Source organism: Pyrus communis, chromosome 7 (assembly GCF_963583255.1).
Source record: "Pyrus communis chromosome 7, drPyrComm1.1, whole genome shotgun sequence".
Taxonomy (NCBI): domain Eukaryota; kingdom Viridiplantae; phylum Streptophyta; class Magnoliopsida; order Rosales; family Rosaceae; genus Pyrus; species Pyrus communis.
The window spans coordinates 26,180,475-26,193,372 of record NC_084809.1 but is presented as its reverse complement, the minus strand read 5'-3'; the positions used below and the strand labels follow the sequence as shown (position 1 = coordinate 26,193,372).

At 35.5% G+C, this 12,898-nt stretch overlaps 1 protein-coding gene across 1 annotated transcript; it reads left to right on the top strand.

The window, feature by feature from the left end:
• Positions 1-8,191: 8,191 nt before the first annotated feature.
• Positions 8,192-10,269, top strand: LOC137738666 (HMG-Y-related protein A-like). Its single transcript, XM_068478139.1, has 2 exons — positions 8,192-8,640; positions 9,402-10,269. Exons 1-2 carry the CDS (start codon positions 8,590-8,592, stop codon positions 9,900-9,902), a joined length of 552 nt encoding a protein of 183 aa, XP_068334240.1. The 5' UTR covers positions 8,192-8,589; the 3' UTR covers positions 9,903-10,269.
• The last annotated feature ends 2,629 nt before the right edge of the window (positions 10,270-12,898 follow it).

Genomic DNA, 12,898 nt, shown 5'->3' with positions numbered 1-12,898 from the left:
CAAATAAATATAAAGTAACCAGATACTAATGTTATTAAGCTTGATATCGTTTTTTTTTTTTTGGTGATTTTGAAGAATGTACCCATGTTTTGATACAATAAATTTTTTGGTTAATTTTGATGAATGTACCATGGTTATATATATATAAACACACACAATAGTATATTTATATTTTAATATTTTTAATCCCACAAATTATGGTTTTTTATTTAAAATCTCATTTATATAAACAACTATAATTTTTAATTTTTAATTTAAAAAATATAGTAACGTACATAGAAATAAATTATAACATTGATTTCAGGGACCACGATCAAAAATTAAAAACCAACAAAGTTTCAATCAAAGAATATTCATAATCAATGACCTCATCCAAAGTCTCCCTTAATAATATCTCCAAACACAAGTGGTTGTTACAAAAGGGCAAAAGCACCCTCACACTTAAATTGATTTGCACTCTTAAACTCTAGACTAGAGTTTTTATAATCTGAAGAAAAGCTTGTTTAGAACTGAGCAACTAGGCTCCTTTTATAGCAAAACTAAAAAACAAGACGACAAAGTAGGAAACTACTAGGTGTTCGTAAAGTAGAGAGTCGCCATAAAGCAGACTTGCACAGTGGGCGGTATCTTCACTTTATGCAATGGATCTGACTCAGCTTCACATGGATAAACAACAAAAGAAAAGACTCTTAAGTAAATCATCAACCCAACACACATGGCTACAGGAAAATTAGTCAATTATTCAAAAGCTGAATAATTCTTTACTTGTCTTGATATCAGACAACATTTCATGTTTTTAACAAATATTCTTATTTCTTTTCTTTTCATTAGAAAAGCATTACGTGCTTTTTTGCTTTGTAGAATGGACTGGAGAATTCCAAAACAGTCATCACCATTATCATTTGCCAAGTCTTCATCCATGTCATCGAAGTCAAGAAGTTTTAAGACCTTCCTTTTTAGGTCTGCTTTTGAAGAGGATGAGCTAGATTACTCAACTAAAGATTGAAGTTTTTCAGCCTTTTAAGAGAGAATTGGAAGCTAGGAGAGAAGATCAATCTTCACAAGTTCTTTTATTCGTGATTCTTCTGACCTATCTAAGTTAAACTTGTCCCACAAGCGCACATAAATCTGTCTTTCTAGTTGAGGAATATAATTCCAAGTGTCCTTATCATCTTCATCAAAATCATAGAAACCATTTCAGGATCCAAAGGAGTTCATAGATCATCATGAACCATAAAAATATTTTCCTTGTTTTAAGATAATCAGAATTGACTTGCCCTGAACTTTTTAAAAATGATTCATGGACTAATTGAGGAAGATATTCTACATTGGTCCCAAAATAAGAAAACCAGGTTCTGAACCAGTTGGCAACTCTTTCAGAGTACAAAGGCAAAATTGAATAAACCATGTGTGGTAGTATTAGATACTTTGAAAACCTAAGACCATTTCCCATGCCTTTTGATAATCCCAAAAATTATACCCCCCCCCCCCCCCCCCCCCCCGCGCAAGGGCTAATTTTATGACTGAAGAGAAAAAGCATAGAGTCGGCTCTATTTCCTCATTCTTCTCGAAACTTGATGTAAAATGAATCAACTGTTCTTTGCCTTCTTGAGTTCTTTGCTTCACAACTCCACTTTACCCATCATCAGAAGCATCTGTTTCAATAACCTTATAGGCTTCTGGGTTGGCTAAGGCTAGACATGGTATGCAAGAATACTGATTGAAATAAAAGCAGTAGACGTATTGCATTGATATAGAAGTGAAACTAATAATTTGATAGCTCTTTTCAAAATCCTAATCCTGAAGTGATCACTCTTGAAGAATAGGTAATAGCCCCAACTCTATGTGTCTTCTCTCTAGGCCTGAAATTAGGCATCAAGGAATAACTTTTGGGAGTATCAAAATGCATGGGACATTTTCTTATATTTTCAAGATGTATGATACTCCCAGACGTGATTTGTTAATTTTCGCCTTCATACTCTAAATGAGCTGCCAAATTGGTTCAAGACCTAGTTTCTTATCTGGGAACCGAATGCATAATATCTTCCTCAACGAATCCATGAATCACTTTTAGAAAAGATCAGGCAAGCCAATTCTGGTTATCCAAGGAAACTATTGTATGGTTCATGATGATTTATGAACTCCCTTAAATCTTGAAATAGTCCTATGATATTGATGAAAATGATGAGGACTCTTTGTCACATCCCAAACCGGCTTCGCCGTAGCACGATATTGTCCGCTTTGGGTCATGCCCTTACAAATTTGTTTCTGGGAACTCACGTGAGAACTTCCCAGTAGGTCATCCATCCTAGGAATGCTTTCACCCGAACTCGCTTAACTTCGGAGTTCCGATGAACTCTAAAGCTAGTGAGCTCCCTAAAGGCCTCGTGCTATATGGAGGTGGACATGTACATATAAGGCACATCACCTCATCTTCGTTGGTCGATGTGGGATGTTACAATCCTTGGTCGATGTGGGATGTTACAATTCATCCCCCTTAGGAGCCCAACGTCCTTATCAACACACTCGCACCACACGGCAGAGTGGCTCTGATACCATTCTGTCACATCCCAGATCGGCTCCTCTGTAGCACGATATTGTCCGCTTTGGACCACGCCCTCACGATTTTGTTTCTAGGAACTCACGCTAGAACTTACCATTGGGTCACCCATCTTAGGAATGCTCTCGCCCGAACTCGCTTAACTTCGGAGTTCCGATGAACTTAGAAGCCAGTGAGCTCCCAAAAGGCCTCGTGTTATATGGAGGTGGGTATGTATATATAAGGCACATCACCCCTCTCCCGTTGGTCGATATGGGATGTTACACGCTTGGAGTTATATTCCTAAACTAGAAAAACGGATTTATGTGCATTGATGAGACAAGTTTAACTTAGATACTTGAAGCCCCATTCTTTTCAAGCTAGAAGAATTAAAATGAAAAAACTCGTGAAGATGGATATTCTCTCTTGGCTTCCAATTCTCTCTTAAATTAGGGCTGAAAAAATTAAGTCTTTATTTGAGGAATCTAGCTCATCCTCTTCAAAAGCAGACCGAAAAAAGAAAGCCTTACAACTTCTTGACCTCAATGACATGGGTGAAGAAATGAAATCAACATCCCCGTCTTCTCTGCAACAAATAGATGAAGACTTGGCAGATGATAATGAAGATGATTGTTATGGGATTCTCCTGTCGATTCCACAAGGCAAAAAAGCATGAAATGTTTTTCTAATGAAAGATAGAAGATAAGAATATTTGTTAAAAGCATGAAATGTTGTCTGATATTAAGATAAGTAAAGAATTATTCTACTTTTGAATAATTGGCTACTTTTCCTATAGCCATGTGTGTTGCTTTGTTGCTTTATTTAAGAGTCTTTCCTTTTGATGTCTATCCATGTGAAGCTGAGTTAAATCTACTGCATAAAGTAAATATGTTGTCTAATGTGTAAGGTTACCTAATGGTGACCCTCTACTTTAGCAACACCTGAACTTTCCTACCGTGTAAGGCTATATGAGCCTAGTTGCTCATTTGTAAACAAACTTTTCCTCAGATTATAAAAACTATAATCTAAAGTGTGAGAGTGCAAATCTGTTTAACTGTGAGGGTGCTTCTATCATTTTGTAACAACCATATGTGTTTATTAATGTAAGTTTGCTTTATTAGTAGCATAGCCAAAATTTGTTGTATAAAGATTTCTTAGTCTAGCTTTAGTTAAAATTATTAGATCAAGATCCTCTACAAGAACTTCTCACTAAGGTGATAAGAAGTCGTCAATGAGCTGTAACGCCATTTAACTGAGGTATGAGTTAATTAGGCTAGGCAGTGGTGCTATCAATACATCACCTAGGAAATAGAGAAGTAGAGAAACTCTCTTCTAATGACAAGTTTAGTTAGATCTTTGAGTAAAAGGCACGTAGGTAGCAATATTAGTTCTCATAACAATGGTAGCTCAAGAACTATGAGGGTCAATAATATTGAAAAAGTAACAATATATAATATTGAAAAAGTGTCACGAATGCCAGTGCAGATTTTCAATTGCTTTCCCAAAATCAACTGGATCAACATCAACATATGCGAAAAGGTCATAACTATTTGCATATTGGTCTAATTCAAGTAGCAGTAAAACCGTTAACAAGAACATGATTATATACTTCTATCCTACTCTATGTAAGAGATATATGACACAACTACTATGTCAATTCCATGTTAGGAATGATAGAGTAATCCCTTAGTGAAGGACCAATCTATTTTAATTGTTTCCTAAATTTTTCTGTGCCGTTATCCGACCCCATAGTCGTAAAGACTCACCTGTCAATACGCAAGGGAATGATATGAAAGCAGGATCACAAAATTTAGTTGTGACTTATAGGATTTCATAAAAGGAGATGAAGTCCATTGTGCGCAAAGCAAAAATTATGGATTGTATGGGAAAAATCACTCTGTTCCAAGTTAATATAGGAAAAGCCCATACAATGATACTTAAAATGATTAGGTGGAATGATGTTACTCTACTTGAAAGATGGAGACTGCAAGATGGAGCTCCACCTCAACTGATTCAAAATAGATAACTCAGTCGTATAAATCAATACGAAAATGGAGATGTAGAAATACAATTCTCCACTAATAGGTTGGCTACATTAAGCGTTGGTCATTGATTAAGAGTTGAATCTTTAAATGCACCAAGACTCCTTCTTTTTCGAACAAATTTGTTCAAATGGTCAACATCAAGATCAAACTTTTAGTGAACCTGATAAAGAATTTATAGAGTTAGACTATCTTAATGAAGAAAATGCTTCAAAAAGATAATAGTGAGGAAAAAAAAAAAATTCAAAAAAAGGCAAGCTTTCTTAAAGAAAGCCCATTTTCAGTTCATGAAAGGAAAAGAGTTTGATGCAAGGTTTTTTACTTGGCATAAATGGTGTGCCAAAAAATAGAAGTTCCTTGAATATGCTGAATGTATAAGTGTCATTGAAAATCCATTTAAAACTTATATCACTAAGGAAGGAAAAGAAGAAAAAGCAATTCACTCGCTAGAAAAAGGCCGTTGAAATAATAAAAAAGGAACCATTGCCTATCCGTTTACGGAAGTACCTGAAACAACTCAGTATAGTCAATCAACTACCCCTTCCTTGTACAATGGAGTTTCAGTTGTTATACAACAAAATAATTATACAAACATATTCCTTCAGTCTTTAGGCAAACAGACATCCAGAATTTGAAAATTTGTTTCAACCAAATGGCCTCTACTTGATTCAAAAAATTGAGAGCGTAGGACATCGAGTTGGAAAGAGACAGCATCTAGTTCTTATAATAGTAAGAATATAGATAACAAGCCCAGTCAAGTCATGTTTAAACCGACATTGCTTCCTGACCTAAAAATTATAAGTTAGTAAAAACTTTGACTGAAGACGATGAGTTCGTAGATGCCTTAGCCAAGAGGCCAAATTCTATCAAAATCTCTTTTAAAGACCCTAAAGTTGCAGTAATTAATCAGCTGACCTCAAAGATTTAGAGTTACAATTCACTAAAACAAGTCCTGAATTACGACTGCATAAAATAAAATTTGGAAAAAAGATTCAAAGAACAGCCCCAGCAAAAAATTATTAACCTAGACCTTCACCAGTCAATATGCAATTTGAGGAAAATGATATGTGTGAGATAGTCCTAACCAGTAGTAAAATTCATTTTACTCCGAATTAGGGTTTGCGATAAACAAGCACATGCATGCATTTTGTCACATTACAGAAATTAAGATGATAAACAAAATCTGTTTGATGATTGCAGATTGCTCTATTGGTGATGAGGAAGACCACAGAAACATATACATATGTGTGATCAAGAATTTGTTTAAACACTTGTTGTGGACAGAAATTACGGAATTAATCAATCAAGGGGAGCATCTCTTAAAGGAGAGGAGTGATTCCTTCTTGTGTTTGTTCCACTTGAACTAAGCATGGCATAAACATGCCCTAAATTTTGCAGTGACTCCTCGTTACTGCATAATGCAGATACATATACATCACCTAGCACTAGCACAGGTGAATGGTGAATGGTGAAAGGTGAATGATGAATGTGAAGAGGGGCATAATATTCTGAGATTGTTAATTTCTAGTATATATGTTTATTATTTTTTGCTTCTTTTGGATTGGGAAGGAGATGTAACTAGTTTTTTTTCTGTTCTTTTTTATTTTTTAACTTCTTTTTCAATCCCTAAGAAAAAAAAGAAATTTATTTTGGAGCGAGAAATTCATTAACTGGAAAAACAAATATTTAAAAACCAAAAACCAAAATCAAAATCAGGATGGTTATTAGTTGCTGTTATTAAGAGGAAATCTTTGATTACTTAGGGGTTGTTTGGTATTTAAGTTGAAATTAATTTATAGTTTTAGAAGATGAGGAATGTAGCTAAATTACTTAATACTTGTTGGTTTGAAATGAAGATGCCAAACAAGCTCTTAGCTTCAGTTTGTTTTTGAGTTCATCTATTGCCACCCCAAACTTATTTGTCGTTTTTTTATACAACAATATTGAGAACGGGCGATTGGGCCATACAATGAGTTTGGCAATTATTTCTTATCAAACTTGTCATTTATGTGATTCAGACTTAATACCTTAAATTTACAAGTTGTGATAAATACTACTAGAACGTAGTACTAGTGACAACTTAATTGTCCTATAAATGGCAATTCATTTAACTAGATTTTATATGAAAAATGTTGAACACCCAAGTGGATTATGAAAAAAGTTGAAATTTCACCATAAAATCATGACAATATAAGGAGTATCTCAATTATTTATAAGCACATGCATGGTCCCTTTTTTCTCCCGATGTGGAATTCATACTCTCAACATGCCTCCTCACGTGTGAAGAATTTTCAAAACTAACATGTAAACAACACAAATTGGATGAGTGGAGCACATGTGACTATTGAGCTTCACACGTCGGACAACCTGCTTTGATACCATAAAGAAAGTTGAAGTTCCACTATAAAACTAATTGACAATATACAAAATAACCCAATGACTATGATTATTTGTTTATGATCAAAATCGGCAATTTACCCCTTTTTCCTTTCTTTTTTTTTTTTGTCACGAAGCTTTACAAAGCCAAACTATACATTTCGTCAAATCATGTAAATAATTGAAGAAAGGAGCATTTTTGCATAGAACCATATTATGCAAAAAATGTTGGAAAGGGCTTATGTTAGATCCCACATCATCCAGGAGAGAGAATCCTCTATGCCTTATATATACTTGCCCACCTCCATATAACATGTGGCTTTTTGGGAGCTCACTGACTTCGGATTCCATAAGAACTCCGAAGTTAAGCGAGATCGCGCAAGAGCGATCCCAGGATGGGTGACCCACTGGGAAGTTCTCGTGTGAGTTCCTAAAAACAAAACCGTGAGGGCGTGGTCAAGGCTCAAAGCGGACAATATCGTGCTACGACGGAGTCGAGCTCAGGATGTGATGGAGCTTGGGTCGGGATGTGACAGCTTAATTAAGCCGATATGTCAAGAGAAATGATTATTAAAAATATAAAAAATGTCATTAATTTACCATTTCATAATCACCATTTTTTAAATTTTATTATTTGAAATCATCACTTCAAATAATAAAATTTAAAAATAGCAATGCTTATTAGTAAGTCCTTGACAAGTCACAAATTCTATTTACAATCCATGATAAATTCCCACAAACCCCATTAAAATCCATGTAGAATTCAATCAAAACTCGCTAAAATTCTATGAAATTGAAATAAATTCTTTTAAATTCTATGCATTCATAACTCTATGAGAATCAATCAAACTCTAGATACAATATACTTAGCAATGCTTATTAGCTAATGACACTAATTATCGAATATCTATGCTCAAACGTTATCGCTATTTGCAGTTGGACTACCGTTCGCAATGGGGGACTCCACCCTGGCAAGGAGTTCATGTGTTCGATGAGGTGTTCACGTTTTTATGCATTCTTTTTACCGTTTATGTAGTGCGTTTCGTAATAATATAACCGTTGCACATTTTTGGTATCAATTTTAGCAAGATAATAAATTTTTGCATCCGCTAATCACGTTTTGCACACACTTATATCTATCTTCGTTGATTAGTTATATTTTTTATTTAATTCAAATATTGGAAATATATAGAAGTGTGCAAGTCTGCAGGAGGAGGAAAATGTGCACGAAAATCACTCTCTTGTAATAGTGACACTCTCCCATCACCCATTGTATGTGGAACCTTCCAGTCAGAAGTTCCATAACCTACCACCTCAGCGAGCCGCGTGATCCCCCGCCTCTCATCCGTTCCATCCTCCACTCCATTACTCCCTGCCGTCGATTTAAGAACCAAAACAAAAATAATTATATTTTATTGTTTACTTTATCCTTTTGGCTTTAAATCTATCTAGCTCTCAAATCCTTGCAACTTCAAGTCTTCAAATCCAACAGCTTTTACCATCAGAAATTTCACGGGTTTTCTCGTTATTTCTGTAGCAGTAGAAGCTGTAGCAGCAGCTGAGGTTTTTGTGGGGTTCACTGAGAGCGCTTCAATTCAAACATCTTGCTTTTATTTTCTCTGCTGATTTTGAATGGCCACTGAAGAGGTTAATAAGCCTCCATCACTCCCTCCTTACCCTCAGGTACTTCCTTCCACCAAATCTCCAACTAAAATAATTCTCTTAATGTTTTTGTAAATTTTTATGGTCTTGGATATTGCTATTTTTTTCATTTTTTGATATTTTACATGTTGTGAAAAGGGAAAATTTACATGGGTTCCTGAATAATGGCAAAAATAAAAATATTTTTTTAAAAAAAATAATTAGAGCGCTTGGTTCCATTTATTTTTCAAATTAAGGCTTGTTTGCAAGGATGTTTTAAAATAATTAAAAACGTTTTTGATAAAAGTATTTTTCTCAAAAATATATTCGCCGAGAGTGTTGTCAGTCATTTTAAAAATATCTTCAAATGAAATCTTAATCATCAGAAATGAGCTTTCACTAGTCTGAATATCTCTACCTGTTACGGCTTAGATTTATGGTTTATTTATATTTTTGAGAAAAAAAATGAGACTACAGTTGTTTGATTCTCCAAATTTGAGATCTTTTTTACTGATTTGAGTTCTGCTATTCGGTTTAGTAATTTGAAATACCAGAACCCAAATCAGAAGAAGAAAACCAAAAAAAGGAAATAGAGAGAAATTTTACAGAACCCAAATTAGTAAAATATTTATGTGTGTGTGTTCATATAACTAGAACTTTTGTTTGCCTTTGAACTGCATTATGCTGCCAAAAAGCTTTCTATATTTAGGACCTTAAGTTCATCCAACGAGAACTTTCTCACTAGAAAGAAAGGATTATTTTTATTTTCTTTTTGGTAAATGTTTGAGTTGTGGTATTTTCAGATGATTCTGAACGCCATTGAAGCCTTGAATGACAAGAATGGCTCGAACAAATCCACAATCTCGAAATACATTGAATCAACATACGGGGACGTGCCGGCCGGGCACAATAAGCTTCTCTCTCACCACCTCAACGAGATGAAAGATAATGGGGAGCTGGTGTTCTGGAAGAACAACTACACAAAGCCGGATCCCAATGCACCTCCGAGAAGGGGGCGTGGCAGGCCGCCAAAACCCAAGGATTCACTGTCCCCAGACACCACCTTGACCTCAGCAAAGGGTAGGGGCCGTCCGCCTAAGGACCTGGAAGCACCTCCAAAGCCTCCCAAGGTTAAGGTGTCTTCAGGGAATGGGAAGCCGAGAGGGCGGCCAAGGAAGATGGCGAAGCCTACCGGAGGTTTGAGTGGCTCGTCAACAGTGGAAGAGACAATGCCGGGGAGGCCAAGGGGTAGGCCTCCGAAGGTGAAGGATACATTGAGTGCTGGAGATAGTGTTGGGCAATAGGGTTTTTATTAGTGTAGTATTAGTAAGATTAGTGTGTCTAGCTCCCCTTCTCATTTAATCGAATGTTATGAACTTAGGGATCGGAGAAGCAATCGGAACAGGCTCCGCGTTTATTTCGTTGGCAAAAACGATCGTATCCGATGTTTTGTGTTGTTAGTTTAGCTGCGGCTGTCTTTTGTCTCAACTGTTTAGCTTGTCAAATGAATTGCAGTTGTTTGGTTTCTTAGGTTTGAGAGGAGATGAGACTGCTGCTAATCATGATTGGAATCTCATTTCATTGTTGTGATCTTATAAGTTATAAATGTTGTGTCGAAATTCTTTTTGTTTTCTTGGGTGGGATTATGTGGAATGTTTGCTTAAATGTGCTTTCTAAGGGCTAATTTGGGTTATTCAAGCTTTATTTGAAAGTGGGTTTGCAGTTTGATGTTTATATCAAGGAGGGGAATCAAACATTGAACTTCGTAAGTGAATGTTTTTAACCACTTGAAGTATAAAATTTTTGGGTTCAATATAGTTCACTTTCGCTCAAGTGATGATATTCCACTTTACTAAAGTAAGAGCATCTACAACCGTTTGTGCTAATTTTTGCTAATGTAGCAGGTGAACAGTGTCGCTAACTACTTTAGCTAGTCTCTTTAACTTTTCATCTCTAAAAGCACTCTCTATTATAATAAATTTTAAATATTTTATTATCAATCATTTCAGAAAGAAAAAACTTAACCCACTCATTTTCTAAAACTTAATTCCGAAACTGAATCCTCTCTAGACCCAAAGAAACTAAACCCACTCATCAAATGATCCGGGCTAGTGAAATTTGATCAAAAGGCTACAAATAGGGAGCCCTCTAAAAGTTATAATATCAAATTTCAATAGCTCGGATCATTTGATCCTTGGGCTCAATTTCTTAGGGCTCGGAGGGGATCCGGTTCCCTTAATTCCATCTCTTCCTTTTCTTCTTGATTTATAGGTCCACCATTGAGTTTTATTAATATTTAACATTTAGAATATAAATAGTGACTCCATAAATATAAAGGGCAATTGTTCACTTTACTATTTTTTTTTTTTTTTTGGTCAAACTAAATTACTTCCATTAAATAAGAAGACAAGTACAAATAAAATAGAACTAAAAGGCAGTCCACAACCTAAATATAAGCCCAACAACAAAAAAGAAAATATAGTAGAAAGGCCCAAAAGTGGCCAGATGAACAAAAAAATAAAAAAATAAATAAAAAACCTAAGACTAGAATGGAAACTAGTAGCCACCAAATGCGCCTCCATCGCAAAGCCGCCACCACCACCAAGAGAACAAACTAATGGAACAACTGGATAGACGAAAAATGGAGGTGAGCAGTGAGTGCTCCCATAATCTTACCAAATAGTGCAAAAAAACACTTCTACAGACACCCAAGTTTAAAAAAATACCTTTTGAGTGGAAGGATGGGGGAAAGAAGGGGGAAGAGGGAAGATGCAAAGGGTGAAGATGGAAGGAAAAGAAGGAAGGATGGCTAGAAAAAGGTGGGAAGGATAAGGGAAGGATGGGGGAAAGAAGAGGGAAGATGCAAAGGGTGGAGATGGAAGGAAAAGAAGGAAGGAGGGCTAGAAAAAGGTGGGAATGATAAGGGAAGGATGGGGAAAGATGGGGGAAGAGGGAAGATGCAAAGGGTGGAGAAGGAAGGAAAAGAGGGAAGGATGACTAGAAAAAGGTGGGAGTCGAACTACCGCGGACCCCAAGCCGGAGCAAGGAGGGTTTCAAATTTGGTTTTTTTTTTTTTTTTCTTCCTCTAAAGGCTATCTGGAGAGCAGCAAGAGAGAAAAGGATAGTCCTTTTATAGAGTATCTTTGAGATGAGTTCTTTTAAATTTGGCTCTTTAAATCAAAGGAAAACTAATGAAAAGGGTTTGAAAACTTTGAGTTTTAACGATAAGGACAAAATAAAAGGTAAAATGAATAATATCAAGATTGACTTTTTAGTGTAAAAATGTGGTTTTTCGTTAAAATGAACAGTTTTGTTAAAGTTTCCTTAAATATAATGACTAAAATGCAGCTCCGAATATCTAACTGCACACCGCAAAACAAAGAGGCGGACCATTTCCACTTCACTCAAAACTAATTATGATGTCCCTTAATTCTGCTATATATATATGTACATGCAAGATTTAAAATTTTTTTGGGGCCCTCGAGATCAGAGGCCCTAGGCCCTCCTTACCCGACTACCCTCAGGGGTGGGCTCTGATTGATGGGTGTGGGTTTGGAGGTACCATCCCCGCTGAGAGGGGATGAGGAATTCCTGTTTAAAAAAATGGTTATGAATGCAGTTTTGGGGGAAAAATCACCAGCATACGTGGGGATGGAGGTGGCACCCCGACCCACCCTGTCTCTTTGTCAACCTTATTCGAAGGTTAGGATTTTTTTTTAACAATTGAAATAAGTTCTAACAAAAGATCCTCAACGGATGATGAAAGTATGCATGTCGAAATTTAACCTAGAAATGATAGAACTTAAATTTATTAAACTAAATACAAGATTAAGGATAATAATGAACAAGAGTAACAAATCTGTCAACCGTCGCATTTGTTTCCTTACATAACATTGAGATTTTATGATTTGGGGTTTTTTTGCTTCTAGGGAAAGAGCCCAAATAAAAAAACATAGAAATATAAATGTTACGGATACCGACTATTTAGATTAAATTTTATAAATTATATAAAGTATTTATTGATGATTAATTATTACTTGAATGTTGATTAACGTATTTATTTTTTATTAATAACACATCACGTAATACATTTTATTTATTTTTATTTTTTTAAAATAAGACAACTAATGACAAGACACGATTATCCATCTATTCCGAAGATCGGAAAAACTCATATAAACATTTCAACCTCTTCTTAATCACAAGTCATTTTATTTGAACATATATATAATTAAGATTAATGGTTTTATGTCTATTGCTAGTTCATCTTTCCGAATTTACCGATTTAGTCTAAAAACCG

What these genes read in the sequence shown, in the direction of transcription:
- LOC137738666 (XM_068478139.1), top strand. Translation starts at nt 8,590, where the DNA reads ATGGCCACTGAAGAGGTTAATAAGCCTCCATCACTCCCTCCTTACCCT. An exon ending in CACTCCCTCCTTACCCTCAG is followed by an intron (nt 8,641 to 9,401) that starts GTACTTCCTTCC and finishes TGGTATTTTCAG; the next exon opens with ATGATTCTGAACGCCATTGA.